Source organism: Neomonachus schauinslandi, chromosome 9, assembly GCF_002201575.2.
Source record: "Neomonachus schauinslandi chromosome 9, ASM220157v2, whole genome shotgun sequence".
In the NCBI taxonomy this organism is placed as follows: domain Eukaryota; kingdom Metazoa; phylum Chordata; class Mammalia; order Carnivora; family Phocidae; genus Neomonachus; species Neomonachus schauinslandi.
In genome coordinates, this window is record NC_058411.1 from 81,709,555 (window position 1) to 81,732,675 (window position 23,121).

Here is a 23,121-nt window from a genome sequence, read left to right on the forward strand (position 1 = left end):
CAGATTGTTTTGGTGTGATTTAAATTCATTTATTCCTGTGAACATTAAGACTTGTTCATTTTTGGGGTGCCTGGGTGGTCCAGTTGGTTAAGCCTCTTAACTCTTGGAGGGAAAAAAAAAAGACTTACTTTTACTAACACCTTTGAAGATCATTAAAATTTTTTGTTCTTCATTCTTTTCAACCTGAGCAATCTTAACGATCATAATAACCTGACTAGGTATGCGCCTAATGCTGTATGGGAGATTTCAGACTGAGCAGGGTACTTGAATGTTATTTATTCATTTGTGCATTCAGTGAGGTCTGAAATTGATTAAAATGGTGATGTTTAAATTCCATACATCCCCCCCTTTTTTTTAAAAGATTTTATTTATTTGAGAGCGAGAACATGCATGAGCCAGGGGAAGGGCAGGGAGGGGAGGGCTCAACAGGGAGTTGAGCAGGGAGCCTGATATGGAACTCGATCCCAGGACTCTGGAATCATGACCTGTGCCGAAGGTAGACACCTAACCGACTGAGCCACCCAGGCGCCCTAAATTTCACACATTGCTATTGGAAGCAGAATATGTGACTACAAGCTATGATCCTTGGCTAAGGTGGGAAGTACTTCTCATCTCAGTCTACTGCCTTATCAGGAGTGGAGGCTTATGTGCAGTCATTCTGTACCTTCATTTCACTCCTCTCCCACCACCCCCAAACCCTACTTGCTGGAAGGGAACAATGAAGTTGAAATAGTATAACAAACTTTCATCAATTTTTTTAAAAGTATTTTTATTTTTATTCATTTATTTTATTTTTATTTTTAAAGATTTTATTTATTTATTTGACAGAGACACACAGAGAGAGGGAACACAAGGAGGGGAAGTGGGAGAGGGAGAAGCACACTTCCCGCAGAGCAGGGAGCCCGATGCGGGGCTCGATCCCAGGGCCCTGGGATCATGACCTGAGCTGAAGACAGACGCTTAATGACTGAGCCACCCAGGCGCCCCCATTTATTTATTTTAAAGATTTTATTTATTTGAGAGAGAGAGTCAGAGATAATGAAAGCACAAGTGGGGAGAGAGGGAGAAGCAGGCTCCCGTTAGGGAGCCTGACTTGGGGCTCGATTCCAGGACCCCAGGATCCCAGGATCATTACCTGAGCTGAAGGCAGACGCTTAACCGACTGAGCCACCCAGGCGCCCCCAATTTTTTTTTTTTTTTTAATTTTAAGTAGAGTCTTGGAAAGTCTGCATTCATTTACCAAATACTTACCAAACAACTAATATTTAATGTATCAGGGTGTACATAAATAAATAAGACTTGGCCCCTACTCTCAAGGAATATGAAGCAGGGGAACTGGGGACATAGTTGGTCTAGTTAAGCTGTGCATCTTTAAGAAGCAGACTAGTCCTGACTCTTCCTAAACTATTTCTGGTAGAACTAGGTGGGTGGAAAGGAAAGCTGGTGAGATATGTTCTTTTTCCTGCAGTAGGAAGGAAAGGTAGGTCAGTGATTAGACCAAAAGACTAACGAGAAATTCTTCAGAGATTTATTTCAAAATGAAGTTTGCAGCTCTGTACTTTTTCTGGCCATCTCTATTTTTCAGTATTGATTGCGGAGTAATGGCTATGCAAATGCAGCTTGAAGCAAATGCAGATACTTCAGTGGAAGAAGAGAGCTTTGGCCCACAACCTATTTCACGATTAGAGGTATGTACTTAGTTAATTTTGGAATTATATTGCTAGATTAGAGTCTCCTACCTATTGGGAGAAATCACAACCTTTTCGTAAACCATTGATTTATTACCTAAGGTCAAACCCAAATTAGAGTTTTCAGAAGTGTTATCAAGGATCCTGTGGAAAGGCTTGAGATAATTGCTAGACATATCTGGCCAGATGTCTTGTTTAAGAATTCTCCTTCTACTTTATCATTTTTCTTTCTCAGAGTTGGATTGTCAAAAACTAAGAAGCCCTAGGATCCCATGGTGGAGTCTCTGTGATGTTTATACTATGTATGAAATTACAATCCAAAGAATTAGAGTGGCCTGGGACAGCTATGCAGGAAGAGGAGCATTGTCTCTCCATTGACCCATATCTGTCTGAAGTTACTAGCAAGACAGCTGTCGTGGTCAGGGAGAAGGGCTTGTGGTTATTAAGGTATAAGAGCCAAGCTCCAATTCAGGACTCTGCACAGGAACATCAAGCACTAGAGCTGGGGCCTTGCACTATTTCTTCCCATTGTACCGAGGCCCCACAGTGTGAATGCAGCTGACATAGGCTGAAAGAAGTAGGAGGGAAAGCAGAGAAAGCCTTCATTCTTCTGTCTCTTTAAAACATATTCCTACCACCCCCAGCTAAGCTTCAAGACTCCAGAAGTTAATTTAAACAGGTGTGTGTTAAATATTACAGAGTTCAGCATCACAAATTCTGGTATCATGAGCATCCTTATACCCACACGTGCATTTTGCTTATTGCTTAAATATTAATAGTAGAGTTTTTTTCTATTGGCAGGTACTATTCTCTCCCCTCTCAAAAACCTTTCTAACCCGCAAGTACATACACATTCCACCACTAACTAATATTGCCCCAGCAGTCATAGCTTCAATGGCTAATAAAATCAAAGCTGAATTTGTAATGTAGGTAGGAAGAGGTACCTTTGGGTGGTTTATTTTGAGAATTGGTATATGAGTCCTTGACCAAAAGTAGTTTTCCCCCATTTTCTTTTTTAAGATTTTATATATTTATTTGAGAGAGAGAGAGCATGGGCAGGGGGAGGGGCAGAAGGAGAAGCAGACTCCCCACTGGGCAGGGAGCCTGACATGGGGCTTGATCCCAGGAGGCTGGGATCATGACCTGAGCTGAAGGCAGACGATTAACCCACTGAGCCTCCCAGGCATCCCGGTTTTCCCCCATTTTTAATGTCAGTTGTTAGAGCTTTCCAGTCATTTTGCTACCCTCAGCTCTGGGGCAGCCTTATCTGTTTACTCCAGCTTAGATTAAAGAAAAAAAAAAAAATTTTTTTTTTTTTTTTTTAATGTGTGCTTGATGTAGAAAACATTGGAAACACTGGTTTAAGGTGGCTTCTTGGGGCGCCTGGGTGGCTCAGTCGTTAAGCGTCTGCCTTCAGCTTAGGTCATGGTCCCAGGGTCCTGGGATCGGGCCCTGCATCGGGCTCCCTGCTCCGCGGGAGGCCTGCTTCTCCCTCTCCCACTCCCCCTGCTTGTGTTCCCTCTCTCGCTGTCTCTCTCTGTTAAATAAACAAAATCTTTTAAAAAAATAATAATAATAATAAGGTGGCTTCTTAGGGCCCAGTGTTTCAAAGTTCTTTTTTTTTTGACAGAGAGAGCGAGCACAAGTAGGGGGAGTGGCAGAGGGAGAGGGAAAAGCAGACTCCCCATTCATCAGGGAGCCCAATGCGGGGCTTGATCCCAGGATCCTGGGATCATGACCTGAGCCAAAGGCAGATGCTTAACGGCTGAGCCACCCAGGCGCCCCTCAAGGTTCATTTATTTATTTATTAAGATTGATTGATTGATTGATTGATTTGACAGAAAGAGAGCACAAGTAGGCAGAGTGGCAGGCACGTGGAGAGGGAGAAGCAGGCTCTCCGCCGAACAGGGAGCCTGACGCAGGGCCCAATCCCAAAACCCCACGATCATGACCTGAGCCGAAGGCAGCCGCTTAACTGATTGGGCCACCCAGGCGCCCCTCAGGGTTCATTTAGAATCCCAGTCATAAAAGGTTGAGAGTTACAGGTTTATTCCAGTGCCTGTGAATTAGTGGTTTGGTCCCAACTCATGATGAGAATACATACATGGGATTATTAGTTTAAAAGTATTGGTTTTCAAAATGAAAAGGTTGATAATTTGTTATTAAATACCTCATGTGTAGAGAATACTTTTCAAAGCTTTTGCATATAATATCACAGTTCTTCAAAACAGATCTGAAGTGGGTAGGGCAAATATCTACATTAGATGAGAGAACTGAAGCTTACATTTATCCATGGTTTTCTTCACTTGCAGCAATGTGGCATAAATGCCAATGATGTGAAGAAATTGGAAGAAGCTGGATTCCATACTGTGGAGGCTGTTGCCTATGCACCAAAGAAGGAACTAATAAATATTAAGGGAATTAGTGAAGCCAAAGCTGACAAAATTCTGGTAAGTACTGTTTATGTGATGTAGGGAGGCATTAGTGGGAATAGTACAAAAGGATATACAGTGAAAAGTTGCAGTGTTGCTCTTTCATCCCTTATTGTGTCATCGGGTTCCCCTTTGCGGAGGTGACTGCACTAGTTAATTATCTTTGAATGTGCCTCCTGGCATAAATTGGGATTTTCTCTCAAGGAAATTAGTTTCATGGGCTATAAGTACCGCCAAGTTGACAAGTTTGCATTCGCACCAACAGTGAGTGGTATGTACCTTATCTTTCTAGAAATTACGATCTCGTGCCTTAGAAATACATTCATTAGTATGTAGCCACTAAAAAGAGTTTCAAAAAATATTCGTTGACATAGGAAAATGTTCCTGATATAAGAAAGCAGGGTAATAAAACACATAAGTATGTACATATATACATGGTTGATTTTTGTTTTTAAAAATGTGTGTATAGGGCGCCTGGGTGGCTCAGTTGGTTAAGCGACTGCCTTCGGCTCAGGTCATGATCCTGGAGTCCCAGGATCGAGTCCCGCATCGGCCTCCCTGCTCGGTGGGGAGTCTGCTTCTCCCTGTGACCTTCCCCCCTCTCATGTGCTCTCACTCTCTCAAATAAATGAATAAATAAAATCTTTAAAAAAAAAAAAAGTGTGTATATGTATAGCACATACACAGGATAAATACACTAAAATATTTGTGGTGTTATTTCTGGATAGTAAGAATGTGAGTAATTTTTATTTTTGCCTCGATTTTCTCAAGTTTCTTCATTTTGTATAATAAACAAGTTTTACTTTCAAATAGAAAAGTTGTTTTTATTTCTAGTTAGCTAACTAATCATAGGCAAGATTCTTCAATAATGACAAGAGAATGTGATTTCAAATCATGTGCTTAGTTTTGTTTTCTTTTTTAACCTTAATGATATAAGTGATTTTACTGGCTTAATAGAAATGAAGTAGTAACCTTGTAATCCCTTATATGGCATTTTAACTTTGAAATCTCATCCCTTTCATACATACTCTCATCTGACCTTCATAACAACACTGAGAAAAATAGGTAGGGTCAGTATTATCTCTGTTTTACAGATAAAGAAACTTAAGGTACAATGGTTCAATTATTTACCCAAGGTCATGCAGGCAATGGCAGAACTAAAACTAGAATCCAGTTATTTTCATCCTATCATATTACGATCTTTTCTCATTTTCCTCCAGCCTCTTACAGCTACTATTAATTTTTCTTTACCATTCATAATTCTCCATGATTACATTTTATTTTATGCACTTATCCTTTGGTATTTATATAGTTATTATACAGTTGGGGTTTTATTTTTAAAGATTTTATTTATTAGAGCATGAGTGGGCGGGATGGAGGGAGAGTGAGAAGCAGACTTCCCGCTGAGCAGGGAGCCCGACTCGAGACTCAATCCCAGGACGCCGTGATCATGATCCGAGCCGTGGCAGATATTTAACTGACTGAGCCACCCAGGTGCCCCTGTAGTTACACCTTTGGTTAGCTTTTTTTTTTTTTTTTTTTTTTAAGATTTTATTTATTTATCTGACAGACACAGCGAGAGAGGGAACACAAGCAGGGGGAGTGGGAGAGGGAGAAGCAGGCTTCCCGCAGAGCAGGGAGCCCGATGTGGGGCTCGATCCCAGGACCCTGGGATCATGACCTGAGCCGAAGGCAGACGCTCAACCGACTGAGCCACCCAGGTGCCCCACATTTGGTTAGGTTTACCCTTGAACTTTTACATAGCGTAAAGTAAGTGTGTATAAAATTGCATTTTCATATTTTATGTTGATTACTATTATAATTTCACAGAAATTTTTCTCTGAAAAGATCTTCAAAGCCTAAAGAATATTCCAAAAAGACTGCATCATCTGTTATTGGTTAGTTACAGTGTATGTACTGCCATGTAACTTAGTTAAATGAACAATATCTGAGATTTGTGAGCACTTACTATTTCATATATTAATACATGCACAACCTGATGAGTTCTGTTTTATTGGGTATTATATTGAGAGCTTTGAATTTTTAAGCACTGGCAGGGATTTTACTTCATTTATTTAGACCACTTTATAATAGTAACTCAGGGCTGAAAAGTAATTTTTTTTTTTTTAAAGATTTATTTATTTATTTTTAGAGAAGAGAGAAAGAGCAGGACCAGAGGGGCAGAGGGAAAGGGAGTGAGAATTCCAAGCAGACTTCGACATGAGCTTGATCTCACGACTCTGAGATCATGACCTGAATAAGCCAAAACCAAGAGTCAGATGCTTAACCGACTGTGCCACCTAGGCATCCCCAAAGTTTTCATTCTTAATTTAATTCCTTAGAGGAAAGATGTTGCTATCCATGGAAGTATGAAGTTATCTTTTTTTTTTTTTTTAAGATTTATTTATTTATCTGAACATGGACCCTGATGCAGGGCTCAGGTCTCACAATCCTGAGATCATGACCTGAGCTTAAACCAAGAGTTGTGTGTTTAACCAGCTGTGCCACCCAGGCGCCTCTGAAGTTGTCATTTATTGTATTATTCAGATATATTGTTGAAGTGGTGACTTAATTGGAAATGACAGTTCTGAGCCCCTAATACCTCATCGAAAGAGTATGTGTGATACTATGCCAGTAGGTGTCCCTAAAGTCTATTGGTTGTTTTCTTTCTGGGCATTAATATTTGTGACAGAACAAATCCTGACAGGATCTTTGCTTATGCCTTGTCAGACCTTAGTTTTAGAAATCAAATCAGTGTCCTGCTTTTATGAAAACACAAATAAAAACCTTTAATAAAGCAAAATGAGATGTGTAAAATGATACAGAGCTAGGTCTATTTTTCTTTCCTCTTTGATTTCAGACATTATATATTGTAAATTTCTAGTAGATAAAGATTGATGATGTTATTTGCTTTTAAAGTTTAAAGATTTCTTCAGTCGGGCGCCTGGGTGGCTCAGTCATCAAGTGTCTGCCTTCGGCTCAGGTCGTGATCCTTCATAACAACACTGACCTCTCGCTATCTTTCTCTGTGTCAAATAAATAAAAATCTTTTTTTTTTTTTTTTTTAGATTTTATTTATTTATTTGACAGAGAAACACAGCGAGAGAGGGAACACAAGCAGGGGCAGAGGGAGAGGGAGAAGCAGGCCTCCCTCAGAGCAGGGAGCCCAATGCGGGGCTCAATCCCAGGACCCTGGGATCACGACCCAAGCCGAAGACAGATGCTCAACGACTGAGCCACCCAGGCGCCCCAATAAAAATCTTAAAAAAAAAAAAAAAAGATTTCTTCAGTCACTGTAGCTATTCCCCCAAAGTCTTTGAGGTTTTCTTCTTTTTTTTTCTTTTTTTTTAAGATGTATTTGTTTTAGAGAGAGAGCGCATGAACGGGAAGGACAAAGGGAGAGGGAAAGAGAATCTGGAGCAGAAAGCTCCATGCTGAGCACGGAGCCCCATGTGGGGCTTGATCTCACGACCCTGAGATCACAACCTGAGCCAAAACCAAAAGTCGAACACTCAACCGACTGCGCCACCCAAGCACTCCTGAAATTGAGATTTTCAAAAAGAATATCCACTGTTACAGTGGAGAAAGGAAAATAAAGAAAATCCATTTGTAGTATGTAAATCAAAGTGGTTGAGAGAGAAAGATTTTATGAGCGATTTCATTCAGAAGGTGACAGATTTTTATGTGATCTTTTCCACATTTTCTTTTTTTTTTTTTTTAAGATTTTATTTATTTGAAAGAGAGAATGAGAGAGAGTGAGCACATGAGAAGGGGGAGGGTCAGAGGGAGAACCAGGCTCCCTGCCGAGCAGGGAGCCCGATGCGGGACTCGATCCAGGGACTCCAGGATCATGACCCGAGCCGAAGGCAGTCACTTAACCAACTGAGCCACCCAGGCGCCCTTTTTCCACATTTTCAAAGTTTAATTTTAATTAGCTTTTGTTGAACTGTGTTCTCTTGGCGTACTGTAAGCACTGACAGATTCAGCACAGTTATTTTTTGTAATATTTTTCATTTTTTAAGATTTATTTATTAGAGGACATGCATGCACTTATGTGTGCAGTGGGAGGAAGGGCAGAGGGAGAGAGGATCCCAAGCCGACTCCCTGCTGAGTGCAGAGCCCCAATCAGGCTCCATCTCACAACCCTGAGATCATGACCTGAGCTGAAATCAAGAGTCAGTCGCTTAACCGACTGAACCACCCAGGTGCCCCATAATACTTTCCTTCTATTCACCATTCTATGTCTTGTGTCCAAGATCTGGTAGTTGTTGGCTATTGAAAACTATAGATTTAAGACTTCACCTAGCACAGATGAAAGTAACGCATTACATTAAGTGTGAGAATAGAAGTTCTCCCAGATTATAGGCAGTTGCATGGTTTTTACTTCACATTTCACTTGGTTATAATATTTTGTTCCTGTAAGGGCTCATATTCTAGAAAATTTAGGAGTTAGGGCACCTGGGTGGCTCAGTTGGTTAAGCGACTGCCTTCGGCTCAGGTCATGATCCTGGAGTCCCGGGATCGAGTCCCGCATCGGGCTCCCTGCTCAGCGAGGAGCCTGCTTCTCCCTCTGACCCTCCCCCCTCTCATGTACTCTCTCTCATTCTCGCTCTCTCAAATAAATAAATAAATCTTTAAAAAAAAAAAAGAAAGAAAATTTAGGAGTTAAAAATGACAAACAGGAAAAGCATCTCCTATGTTTTTTTCTTACTAACTTACTGTAATGCTGAAAGAATTTTACAATGAAAACTCATGCACCCACCACCTAGACTCTACCATTAACATTTTAATATATTTGACTTACCACCTGTCTATTCATCTCTCTATCCAACAATCAGTCCATCTTGGATTTTTTTTATACTTTTCAAAGAAAGTTGAAGCTGTCAATACATTTCCCCCTAAATATTTCAGCATACATTAATTAGGGTTCAGTAGTGGTTTATAGTCTCACTCACCCCCCTGCTTTGGTATTTTTATTTTCTATTTTTCATTAATCTTCATTTTTCCTGAAGATTAGTAGAAGTTACAGGAAGAGAGATCATAGAAAAAAAGAAGGGAAGAAATTCTCAGATATAATAACAGAAAATCTGCCAGAGCTAAAGGGAAGCAGAAATCTCGCATAGTAAGAACTCATGAGTGTCAAAGACCCACAGCTAGATATATGAGTGTGAAATTTCAGTTTACCAGTCAGAAAGAGAAGATTCTGAAAGAATTCAGAGGAAAAAAGCAATTCTAAAGGAACAAAAATCAGAAAGACTACCTTTTTTTTTTAAGATTTTATTTTTTTAAGTAATCTCTACACCCATTGTGGGGCTTGAACTCAACCCTAAGATCAAGAGTTCCATGCTCCACCAACTGAGCTAGCCAGAAATCTGACTGGTAGAAACTAGTAGAATAATGCCTTCAAAGTTCTGAGGGGAAAATGATTTTTTTTTTTTTTTAAGATTTAATTCATTTGAGAGAGTGTACAAGTGGGTGGAGGTACAGAGGGACAAGAAGACTCCCCACCAAGCATGGAGCCAAACGTGGGCCCCAATCCCAGGACCCCAAGATCGTGACCTGAGCTGAAGTCAGATGCTTAACCGACTGAGCCACCTAGGCACCCCTAAGGGAAAATAATTTTAAACCTAGAATTCTGTTGCAGCAATTTTATTAACCAAGTACTTGGGCAGAATAAAACATTTTCAGAAATAAAAGAATTCAGAATATTTTTCTCTTATCCACTTTCTTAGGAAGTTACTTGAGGATATACTTCAACAAAATGAGGGTGGAAAACAAAGGATTTAGGTTAGACTCCAACTCAAGTACTCAGTGAAGGAGGGTGGGGGACAGTAGTTAACCTAGAGAGCAAACAGCCCAGTTTGGAGAAGAGAAGGAACTTCAGGTAGAAGGGTTTCAGTACATGGTAAGATTGAGAGGTTGGTAAATTTGAGAAATGATAAAGTCAGAAAACACTGGAGAAGGACATGACTCAGATATAAAAGCAAGGTAAAATGGACCATGATTTTAAAACTGGTGGCATATAAAAAAGAAATGATTTGAATTTCACAGCAGAAACCTATGAGGGACATTGAGTTGTTAACATTGGAATTTTAGTGAAAGAATTGTACTTCTAGCACACTGTTTGGTGCTGCAATGAATTAAATTTACAAAGCTGTAATATAAATGTAATGAGTTTTCAAGTGAGATAGTATTAGAGAAGTTTAGAGAATAATTTAAAGCTACTACTCAGCTATTCATTGATTTTCTTTTTTCTTTGTGTAAAGTTTTTACTTTTTTTTTAAGATTTATTTATTTATTTATTTGACAGAGACACAGTGAGAGAGAACACAAGCAGGGGGAGTGGGAGAGGGAGAAGCAGGCTTCCTGCAGAGCAGGGAGCCCCATGTGGGGCTCGATCCCAGGCCCCTGGGATCATGACCTAAGCCGAAGGCAGATGCTTAACCACTGAGCCACCCAGACACCCTGTGGAGTTTTTAAATGATAAGTTTAATCTCTACTTGCTATGGATGTATTCAGATTTTTCTTTTCTTTTTTTTTTTTTTATAGTCATACTCAGTTTATTTTACAGAATTTAGATTCAGGGACGCCTGGGTGATTCAGTTTGTTAAGCGTCTGCCTTCAGTGCAGGTTATGATCCCAGAGTCCTGGGATCGAGTCCCGTATTGGGGTCCTTGCTCAGCGGGGAACCTGCTTCTCCCTCTGTCTGCCACTCCCCTGGCTTGTGCTTGCTCGCTCGCTCTCTCTGACAAATAAATAAATAAAATCTTATAGATTTAGGTTCAACTAATCATTTGTGCCTTGACTTGATTTTTATGAGTTTTGAATTATTGAGTTTTAATAGTTTGTATCTTTCTAGGAATTTGCTTATTTCATTGAAGTTATCTAATTTGTTGGCATAGAATTCTGTTTTTGGGGGCGCCTGGGTGGCTCAGTTGGTTAAGCGACTGCCTTCAGCTCAGGTCATGATCCTGGAGTCCCAGGATCGAGTCCCGCATCGGGCTCCCTGCTCGGCAGGGAGTCTGCTTTTCCCTCTGACCCTCCTCCCTCTCATGCTCTCTGTCTCTCATTCTCTCTCTCTCAAATAAATAAATAAAATCTTAAAAAAAAAAAAAAAAGAATTCTGTTTTTGTAAGGTTGATAGTAATGTCCTTTTGTTCCTGATTTGTGATTTGAGTCTTTTTTTTCCTTGATCTAGCTAAAGGTTTATCAGTTTTGCTGATTTTCAAAGAACCAACTCCTGGTTTCATTGATTTTTCTCTATTTCTAGTCTCTGTGTTATTAGTTTCTACTCTAATCTTCCTTCCTTCCTTCTGCTTAGTTTGTTTAGTGTGCTTTTTCTAGTATCTTTCATTTATTTTAGAGAAAAAGCACGTGAACATGAGCAGGAGGTGCAGAAGGAGAGGGAGAAAGAATCTCAGGCAGACTCCGTGCTGAGTACGGAGTCTGAAGCAGGGCTCAATCCCAGTACCTTGAGATCATGACCTGAGCTGAAACCAAGGGTTGGATGCTTAACCAACTGCACTATCCAGGCCCTCCTGAATGCACTTATTTTTAAATTTTGGAATTAATTGGTAGACTGATTATTGAAAACTTATCAATAACTGAAAAATGGGATATAAATGTTTTCAACCTTGACAGTGTAAAAGAAAAGGTACAGCTGACAGAGATGGGGAAGGTAGACATGGAGGGAAAAGAGATTAAAGGACAGATGTCCTCATTTAACAAAGTAGGAGGTTAAGAGATACAGTCTGGTTGATGGAACAGGAAATGAGAATTTAAATATTTTGTTAGACTTCATACTGTATCGTCACATTTGTCATAAGTCGGGCGAAGTACGTATGTGTGGGTCTATAATAGGTTTTTTTAAATTTACTATGTGGATGTATTACTTGAATTAACAATTAAAAAATTAATTTCATGGAGTCTCTAGCTTATCCTTTAGTTGCCAGAGAGATAAAATAATCCCAGAACTAAAACTATTAGTATATTGATGACTTTTTATTTATTATTTTTTTAAGATTTTATTTGTCAGAGAGAGCGTGAGCACAAGCAGGGGTAGTGGCAGGCAGAGGAAGAAGCAGGTTCCCTGCTGAGCAAGGAGCCTGATGCAGGACTCAATCCAAGGACCCTGGGATCATAACCTGAGCCGAAGGCAGACGTTTAACCGACTGAGCCACCCCGGCGTTCCTTTTGATGACTTTTTAAAGAGAAAGCACTCTGGAAATTTTGTTAGAATTTGTCTCTTCCTGCAGTATGTCTGATTCTTGTTTTACTAATAATCATATTTTGTTGATTTGACATTTCTTATTCTTCCCAGACTGAGGCAGCTAAATTAGTTCCAATGGGTTTCACTACTGCAACTGAGTTCCACCAAAGGCGGTCAGAGATCATACAGATTACTACTGGCTCAAAAGAACTTGACAAATTACTTCAAGGTATGGTAATCCCTTTTCATCTTCTGTAAACTGCAGTTAGCAAAGCATCCAAATCACAGAACAAAACTAAAGTATTTGGGTAGAATTTATGTGTTAGATATGATTAAGAGATAAGAGAACTATCCACATTGAAGAAGTAAGACTGCTGCCAGGAGGAACCTTACTTATACTAAAATTATCTGCCAATGAAATAATTGAATTTCTGTTTAATACTGCATTCAGAGAGAGAGTAAGCATCCTCTGCTTACTTTAACACAAAGTGGAAAAATCTGATAAAACACTCCATGTTTGAATACTGTGTTATAGTATCAATGCATGGTGGTGCACAGTAGTGCACACTAAACTTTTGGACTTTATGGAAACCTGTAGTTTTTGAACTTTTGAAAACATTGCTGTCCTAAATTATTGCAAGGTTAGATTTGTTTCTTGTTGTTTCCCCAAATATTTAATCATTTAAGTTTTCTTTTATTTAGGGTGCAAAATAATATGCATTCAGGAATATGTGCAAATTACTTAATATCTCTGTGCTTCAGTTTTATTGTCTTCATGGTGAGGATAAAAAGACTTCCTACCTTATAGGTTATTGGAATTAAATGAAATGTACATATATATGCATAGCACAATGCCAGGTACACAAGAAACATTTAGTAAATGTTAGATGATATCTCTATAATTTTTACATTTACTGCTTATTGACTTGTGATGGTATAGTTCTATATCTTGATTGTGGTGGTAGTTACATGAAGCTACAGATGTGATAAAATTGCATAGAACTATACACATATATACAAATGAGATGAGTGCATTTATAACTAGAGAAATCTGAACAAACTCTGGGCTGTATCGCTGACAGTTTTCTGATACTGATACTGTGGTTAAGTAAGATGTTAACACTCGGGGAGGCTGAGTGAAGAATTCTTGGGACCAGGGTGCTGGGTGGCTCCGTCGGTTAAGTGTCTGCCTTTGGCTCAGGTCATGATCCTGGGGTCCTGGGATCGAGCCCTACATCGGGCTCCCTGCTCCATGGGGAGCCTGCTTCTCTCTCTCCTTCTGCCTGCCGCTCCCCCTGCATGTGCTCGCTCTATCACTCACTCTCTGTGAAATAAATAAATAAAATCTTTTTTTTTTTTTAAGATTTTATTTAATTATTTGCCAGAGAGAGATGGGGGGAAGAGAGCGAGCACAAGCAGAGGGAGAGGCAGGCAGAGGGAGAAGCAGGCTTCCCATGGAGCAGGGAGCCTGATGTGGGGCTCGATCCCAGGACTCTGGAATCATGACCTGAGCCAAAGGCAGGTGCTTAACAACTGAGCAACCCAGGCGCCCCTAAATAAATAAAATCTTTAAAAAAAAAAGAATTCATGGGTCCTCCCTGTACATTTCTTTGTGATTTTCTGTAAATCTAGAATTATTTCAAAATAAAGTATTTTAAAAGCTGTTGCTTGTTGAAAATTGAATTTCCAAATTATGTATACATCTTTCTGATGAGTTCCAAGGACATTTCTAGGATTGTTTCTAAACATTTGTATTTTACTAAGAGGTGTTTCTTACTGCTCTTTTAGGAGGAATTGAAACAGGATCCATCACAGAGATGTTTGGAGAATTCCGAACTGGGAAGACTCAAATCTGTCATACGCTGGCTGTAACATGCCAGGTAAGCTTTTGGGCTCTAACCAAATCAGCAAAAATTAGTTGATTGCTATTTGCAAGCATCTTTTGGGATGGACATTAAGGGCACTTTATCCCTAAGACTCACTCCTACTGCAGAATTCTTCCACGTCCTAGAAACTTTCACATCATTGTTTTCAGATTATTTCATCATTGTTTCAGATGTTTTCTTATCATCCACTATGCTTCCCCTGTTTTCACCTGCCTTCTTCAGTAGTCTAGATTTTATGATTCACCATTAAAGTCATTCCTCACATATATATTCCCCACCTAGAGAGATGTCAGTCTTAGATGAACCCTTCTCAGAGGCTTCTTTGAGAACTGTCTTTTTTTTTTTTTCTAAGATTTTTTTTTTTTTTTTTTAGAGAGCAAGAGAGCATGGCTTGGTGGAGGGGAGAAGCAGACTCCCTGCTGAGCAGGGAGGCCGATGGCAGACTGGCTCCAAGGACTCCGAGATCATGACCTGAGCCAAAGGCAGACGCTTAACCAACTCAGCTACCTAGGCTCCCCATGAGAACTGTCTTTTTAGTGCCTGTTCCTTAATAGCTGATCATACTGGAGAAAAATCATACCATAAAGCTGATTGTCTTTAAATTCAAGTTGACAGACATCAGATTAACATTCAGTACTGCTTAGCAGACCTACTAAATTTGTTGAGGCATTCTTTTTCCCATTCAGTAAGACAGTTCTCATGCTTCGTTCTTTCTTCTCAAACCTTCATGCTCCTCTTGAACGCTCACTCAGCCAATGACCAACCTGCTCTTCACATCAAATTTATAAATCCACCTACAATTATACCCATCTTTTCTTATCTTGGGCTACAATGGAAAAAGTGTCCCTTTTCTTTTCAAAACCGCATGCTATCAGTGTGATCTGGTTACTACCTCTGACCACCTTCTCAAGGACTCTACTCCTCCATTTTCTGCTTTACCTCTGTATTAAGTATCTCTCCCAAAACTTTTTTTACTTATAGTTTCATTCATGGGAGGATTTGGAAACAGACACAGTGAATTAATGCCTAAGATCATGTTTTATTGAAATAATAGATTAGGGGGTGGCTCAGTAGTTTAAGTGTCCGACTCTAGATTTCGGCTCAGGTCATGATTTCAGGGTCATGCGATCAAGCCCTGAGCTGGGCGTGAAGCCTGCTTGAGAGTCTCTCTCTCCCTCCACCCTTCCCCGCCCCCCCTCCAAAAAAAAGAGAGAAGAGGCGCCTGGATGTCTCAAAAGGTTAAGCATCTGCCTTTGGCTCAGATCATGATCTCCAGGTCCTGGGATCGAGCCCCACATTGGGTTTCCAGTTCAGCGGGGAGTCTGCTTCTCCCTCTCCCTCTGCCTCTCCCCCGCTTGTGCATTCTCTGCCTCTTTTGCTCTCTCTCAAATGAATAAATAAAATCTTTTTTAAAAAGAAAAAGGATGCGGGGCGCCTGGGTGGCTCAGTCGTTAAGCGTCTGCCTTCGGCTCAGGTCATGATCCTAGGGTCCTGGGATCGAGCCCCGCATTGGGCTCCCTGCTCAGTGGGAAGCCTGCTTCTCCCTCTCCCACTCCCCCTGCTTGTGTTCCCTCTCTCGCTGTGTCTCTCTCTGTCAAATAAATAAAATCTTTTAAAAAAAAAAAAAAGGATGCTAATTCATTAATTACAGAAAGGATTACATTTCACCAGCCTAAGAGCTAGAACTAGAGGTATAGAGAGGATGTTAGATTACGGCTTAAATCTAAACATTATCTGCTCTCATTTGTTCAGATTTTCTTACCTTAATGAAGTGAAACTCTATTACATTAGATCTCTGTCTAATAATGAAGTTACATAAAGTTGAGAGCCACAGATCACAAAAATGAACAGACCATGTTTCTTTAAAGTACTAGACTAATTTTAAAATTCAGAGAAGGCAATTTATCATACATACCAATTTTAAATGCATATACCCTTTGACAGAAAATGTGGCTTACACAACTATTCACATATAGTCAAGGATAAATGTACAAGGAATTTGCACCACAGCATTATAAAATGGTGAAAGTTCAAAACAACCTACATCAATGTAAAATAGGAAGAAGAGTTAAATTATGGTACTATGAAAATAGCTAACTTGGTGGTGGTGTTCCCATCCGGTAATACAAGATGACTGCAATGGCACTGAGGGGCAAGACGGAGGAGACAGAATGGGCTGGAGTGTAGAGTATGCGGTCCATCCCCTTGAAATTTGGCTCAATAATACACTGGGACCTTGTCCACTTTCTGTCAGTCTTCCTACCTATACCCAGACCTCTGGGTCTTTGTAGCTGGAAAAGAGCTTCCTCCCTTGCTAGCACTAAAGATAACAAAGTGAGAGAAATGGGGATCCTCATTCATCTTAATTCTTTAATTTTTAGCCCTTGAGTGTCAAGATTTTCTCCTCCCCAAAAAACTAAGCATTTGCTGTCCTCTTGGCCAGTGATTCCAAACCTTTCCTTTGTCAAGACCCTCTTTTGTTGCGTACATATCCTTTGCTCCTTCCATGGATTCTTAGGATTTAAAAGATTTATCTGCCAACATTTGAAATGATAACAATCATTTTTCCTTTTCCGAATTAACAAAGCCTCTGTAACTGAGCTAAGGTCAGTGCCTTAGAGGTAGAGAATATCATCAGTTCTCGAAGTGCTTTCTGTATGTCAGGCACTGTCTTAACACTTTGTGAGTTACTTAATCTTCAGAACAATCCCATAAGGTGGGTTTTATCTACATTTTAAGGAAAGGACACTGGGATTAATATTCTAAAGTTTACACAGTAATGGCAGAACCACATATGAAGAGTGTTGTTTGAAAATACATAGGTGATGATGATCTGGAAGATTACTTCTGGAAGATAGGAGTGATAAAGAAGAGCTTTCGATTTTTACTCATTTCTATATTGTGTGAATTTTTAATACAAGGATATAGTACTTGCATGATTTTTAAAAATATTTTCTCAGAAATAGGAAAAGAAAGAAAATTTGATGCTTCTTGGCCCTTACTGTGAAATGTCCTAAAGGATTTTCCTCAGAATTTAAAGGTGAATTATTGCTCCAAAGTAGATTGCTAGGGTGGAAACTGCCCTTTAGCATCATTCACATAAAATTTGTAGAACTCAAAGGTGTCTGGCATAGGATGGGTAGCCTAAAACCAAGAATTCCCTAAGTAGCTCATAAGACAATATTGATGGCATTCCTCCCTTTTCTTTCCTTTTTTTTTTTTTTTTAACTATTTCCCTTTTTCTCCTTTTGTTTATTTTTAACATCTGTAGATACTATTGGAATAAACCCCTTTTTTCTTCTCTCTCGGTCATCCTTTAAACTTACGAAGAATGCCCCTGGGGCATTGCCAAGCCCCTTTAGGGACCCACAGAAGCAAACTCAGCTTAATAAAGTGAAGTGTAAGTGTGGTCTGGATGTGACAAAATCAATTGGGTATTGGATCAGGGTCTCTAACTTATTAAAGCTAAGGTAGTAAATGATGTTTCAAAGGTTTGTACTCTTGAGAGAATTGTTCGATCTTGTGTTGGTATTCAGTCACAGAATTTTATCACCTACTTTGGACTGTATTTCCAAGCAGTCCAACTCTGGCAAGAGTCTGGCTTTGCATGCTGTGGAACACCAGGAGTTTCATATCTACTACTAGCTGTATTTCTATCAGAAGGGAATGCCTCCTCCTCTCTACTTCTGATTGACTCTTTAAAATGTTTTTTTCCCTTTGCTTTATTGGGGGTGCGTGGGGAAGTTGATTAGTTATATCAGAAGTACAGTGTTAATTTCCACACTGTTCTTTTTGTTCTGTCTAGCTTCCCATTGACCGAGGTGGAGGAGAAGGAAAGGCCATGTACATTGACACTGAGGGTACCTTTAGGCCAGAACGGCTGCTAGCAGTGGCTGAGAGGTAGGTTACTGAATTAGATGAGAGAAATCTTTTTTTTTTTTTAATATTTTATTTATTTGAGAGAGAGAGCAAGAGCTGGGGGAACAGAGAGAGAGGGAGAAGCAGGCTCCCCACTTAGCAGGGAGCCAGACACAGAGCTCAACCCCAGGACCCCAGGATCATGACCTGAGCCGAAGGCAGACGCTTAACTGACTGAGCCACCCAAGCGCCCCTAAGTTGAGAGAAATCTGGCTGCACCTGTCACTGTAGTGATTGCCAGGGTTCGTATGTCTGAAGAGTGTTTCTTCTCTTACTGGTCTAAATCCCAAAGTTTGTAGTTCAGAAGAATGACCTTCCTTAGAAAAAAAAGTACTCTTTTTTTTTTTTTTTTTTTTAAGATTTTATGTATTTATTTGACAGGGACAGCAAGAGAGGGAACACAAGCAGGGGGAGTGGGAGAAGAAGAAGCAGGCTTCGGGCGCCTGGGTGGCTCAGTCGGTTAAGCGACTGCCTTCGGCTCAGGTCATGATCCCAGAGTCCTGGGATCGAGTCCCACATCGGGCTCCCGGCTCAGCAGGGAGCCTGCTTCTCCCTCTGACCCTATCCCCTCTCATGCTATTTCTCTCTCTCTCTCTCTCTCAAATAAATAAATAAAATCTTTTAAAAAAAAAAAGAAGAAGAAGCAGGCTTCCCGCTGAGCAGGGAGCCCGATGCGGGGCTCGATCCCAGGACTCTGGGATCTTGACCTGAGCCAAAGGCAGACGCTTAATGATTGAACTACCCAGGCGCCCCAAAAAAGCACTCTTTAAAATCTATGAGTTATTGTCAGACTGGATAAAAAACTACATCCAACTATATGCTGTTTTCTAGAGAAACACTGTAGATTGAGAGACATAAATAGGTCGAAAGAAAAAATAATGGGAAAAGATACTGCATCCAAACAGAAACCGTAAGAGAATTGGCTATACTAATATCAGACAGTATAGACTTTAAGACAAAAAAAAAAATACATTACTAGAGATAAAGAGGACATTTTATAATTAAAAAGTCAGTTCATTGGGAAAATAGAACAATTACAAACATATCCATACCTTAATAACAGGCTCCAAAATATGTGAAACAAAAACTGACATAATTGAAAAGCAAAATAAGCAATTTAACCATAATGGTTGGGGACTATATCTCACTTCAAAAAACATATAGCTACTGTACCTAATGGTGGAAGTCTGAATGCTTTCTCCTTAAGATCGCAAACAATACAAGGATGTCCACTCTCACCATTTACATTCCATTGAAGGTGGAATATACTGAATGTACTGGAGTTCCTAGTCAATGCAATCAGGTGAGAAAATGAAATCAAAGGCATCCAGATTGGAATGGAAAATGCAGAACTATCTTTATTCACCGATGAAATGATCCTGTATCTAGAAAATCCTAAGGAATCTGCATATACACAAAACTACTAGAACTAAGTTGAGCAAGGTTGTAGGATACATTGTCACTATGCAAAAAATCCATTGTGTTTCCATATACAAGCAGTATATAATTGAAAAATTAAGAAAACAATTCTGTCATTCACAGCACTGAATTCCATTCACTGTCAAAATGATCAAAAATCAAAATAGAAATAAATTTAACAGAAGACTACAAAACATTGCTGAAAGAAATTGAAGATCTACATAGAGAAACAGTCCATATTCATGGATTGGAAGAGACAAAATTATTAAAGTTATAATTGTCCCTCAAACCGATCTAGAAATTCAGCACAATCCTTACTGTAATTTCAGGAAGCATTTGGGCAGAAATCAACAAACATTATAAAATTTATATGGAAATGTGTAGGACCCAGAATAGCCAAAACATTCTGGGGTAACGGAGGAGAACAAAATTGGAGGTCTTGGTCTTCTTAATTTTAAAACTTACTATAAAGCAACAATAATTAAGACAGTGTGGTGCTGGAATAGGACAGACATGTGGATCAGTGGAACAGAATTAAGAATTCAGAAGTGAGCTCTTTCATTTATAGTCACTTGATTTTTGACAAAGATGCCAAGGCAATTTAATGGTTCCTTAATAGTTGTCTTTTCAATAAATGGTGCTAATGAAGGTGAATATCAACATGCAAAAAGATAAATTTAGACCCTTACACTATACATAAAATTAACAAAAATGGATAATAGTGTGGTGAATCCTCAAAAAATTAAACATAGAATTATAGTAAAATTCATCAGTTCCACTTTTGAGTATATAAAGAATTGAAACAGGGACTCAGATACTTGTACACTGGTGTTCATAATAGCACTAGTCACAGTAGTCAAAGGTGGAAACACCCGGCTTATTCATCACTGGATAAATGGATAAACAAAATGTCATATAAACATAAAATGGAATAGTAATCTTAAAAAGGGAAAATCTTGGGGCACCTGGGTGGCTCAGTCGTTAAGGGTCTGCCTTCGGCTCAGGTCATGATCCCAGGGTCCTGGGATCGAGCCCTGCATCGGGCTCCCTGCTCCGTGGGAAGCCTGCTTCTCCCTCTCCCATTCCCCCTGCTTGTGTTCCCTCTCGCTGTCTCTCTCTGTCAAATAAATTAAAAAAAAAAAAAAATTCTCACACATGCTACAACATGGATGAATCTTAAAAACATGCTAAGTGAAATAAGCCAGTTACAAAAGGACAAAGATTGTAATGATTCCTCTTATACGAGGTACCTGAAGTAGTCAATTTCATAAAGACAGAAAGTAGAACAGTGGTTCCTAGGGGCAGGGAGTGAGGAGAATTGGGGGTTATTATTTGAGGGATAAAGAGTTTCAGTTTGGGATGATAAAAAGTGGACATGGATGGTGGTGATGGTTGCATAGCATGGAATGTACTTACTCCACTGGAGTATACATTTTAAAAAGCTTAAAATGGTCAATTGTATGTCATGTATATTTATTATTATTGTATTATTTTATATTATAAATATATATTTGTTTATTCTCTCTGGGAGGAAAAACCAGAGGAAAGCTATTAAAGCTATTACTAAAGCTAAATCTCAAAATAGGTTTAATGTAGTGTATGCTTTTGTAAAGATCAGATTCTCCACATAGAATAGACTTGCTTCTGTAAAAGACTGATAGAATCATAAACATAGAAACTTAGGGTTCTCAAAGAATGCCTTGATTTTGCTTAAACAGATTCTCTTTTAAACTATGACATAAGGGAGTCGGTGTTGTACTTTTGGACTATAATGATTTTAGGTTAACATTAATATGAAAATACTACTTGGATTGAAGTGATATGATTGTCTTTTTGTTTGGGTTGTGGATAGCTTTATTCGGTATCATTTATTTAGAATTTAGGTATAAAAAAAGTTCTAGGTAAGAGAGGCTTAGTCTTTTCCCTCAAGGAATTTGTACTCTAGTAAAAGAATGGTAAGGTAGCTTCTCACAAATGCCATAAAGAGGCCTAAACCAAGTTTTTTGGAAGTGCAGAAGAGGAAAATCACATCTATTTGAGAAGTGCAGAGAAGCTTTGTAAAGATGCAGGCATTTAGTTGTGCCTCAATAAATGGATAAAATCAAAATACCTTTGAAGAAATGGGGACCCATTAGGGTGCCTGGGTGGCGCATCAGTTGAGCATCTGACCCTTGATTTTGGCTCAGTTCATGATCTCAGTCGTGAGATCAAGCCCCATGTGGGGCTCTGTGCTCAGCATGGAGTCTGCTTGAGATTCTCTCTCCCTCTGCCTTTGCCCCTTCCCCCTCCTCTCTCTAAAATAAATCTTTAAGGAAAAAAAAAAAAAGAAATGCCCCATTATGGTATATTTAATGAGAGTGAAAATTGTCTTACTTGTGAATGCTCAAAGTGTTAAGCATTCATGTCTTAGGTAGCCATTACAGAGGTGGAAAAAATAATTTTTAAAAAATAGGAGGGCGCCTGGGTGGCTCAGTTGGTTGGGCAACTGCCTTCGGCTCAGGTCATGATCCTGGAGTCCCGGGATCGAGTCCCGCATCGGGCTCCCTGCTCAGCGAGGAGCCTGCTTCTCCCTCTGACCCTCCCCCCCTCTCATGTACTCTCTCATTCTCGCTCTCTCAAATAAATAAATAAATCTTTAAAAAAAAAAAAAAAAAAAATAGGAAATACCTTTATATACCAACAACAAGACAGAAGGAAGAGAAATTAAGGAGTTGATCCCATTTACAATTGCACCAAAACCATAAGATACCTAGAAATAAATCTAACCAAAGAGGCAAAGAATCTGTACTCAGAAAACTATAGAATACTCATGAAAGAAATTGAGGAAGACACACAGAAATGGAAAAACATTCCATGCTCATGGACTGGAAAAACAAATATTGTGAAAATGTCTACGCTACCTAAAACAATCTACACATTCAATGCAATCCCCATCAAAATACCATCCACTTTTTTCAAAGAAATGGAACAAATAATCCTAAAATTTGTATGGAATCAGAAAATACCCCAAATAGCCAGAGGAATGTTGAAAGAGAAAGCAAAGCTGGAAGCATCACAATTCTGGACTTCAAGCTCTATGACAATGCTCTCATCATCAAGACAGTATGGTACTGGCACAAAAACAGACACATAGATCAATGGAACAGAATAGAGAGCCCAGAAATGGACCCTCAACTCTGTGGTCAACTAATCTTGGACAAAGCAGGAAAGAATGTCCGATGGAAAAAAGACAGTCTCTTCAACAAATGGTGCTGGGAAAATTGGACAGCCACATGCAGAAGAATGAAACTAGACCATTTCCTTACACCACACACAAAAATAGACTCAAAATGGATGAAAGACCTAAATGTGAGACAGGAATCCATCAAAATCCTTGAGAACACAGGCAGCAACCTCTTCGACCTCAGCCGCAGCAACTTCTTCCTAGAAACATCGCCAAAGGCAAGGGAAGCAAGGGCAAAAATGAACTATTGGGACGTCATCAAGATAAGCTTTTGCACAGCAAAGGAAACAGTCAACAAAACCAAAAGACATCCAACAGAACGGGAGAAGATATTTGCAAATGACAT

At 39.5% G+C, this 23,121-nt stretch overlaps 1 protein-coding gene across 1 annotated transcript in view; it reads left to right on the top strand.

The window, feature by feature from the left end:
• RAD51 (RAD51 recombinase) overlaps positions 1–23,121 on the top strand; it is a 31,117-nt gene that overhangs the window by 3,502 nt on the left and 4,494 nt on the right. The window contains exons 2-6 of the mRNA XM_021695588.1: positions 1,586–1,688; positions 4,001–4,138; positions 12,441–12,558; positions 14,118–14,209; positions 18,021–18,115. Of these exons, the coding sequence (XP_021551263.1) occupies positions 1,602–1,688; positions 4,001–4,138; positions 12,441–12,558; positions 14,118–14,209; positions 18,021–18,115 (530 nt within the window). The 5' untranslated portion in view covers positions 1,586–1,601. The remainder of the gene's footprint in view (positions 1–1,585; positions 1,689–4,000; positions 4,139–12,440; positions 12,559–14,117; positions 14,210–18,020; positions 18,116–23,121) is intronic.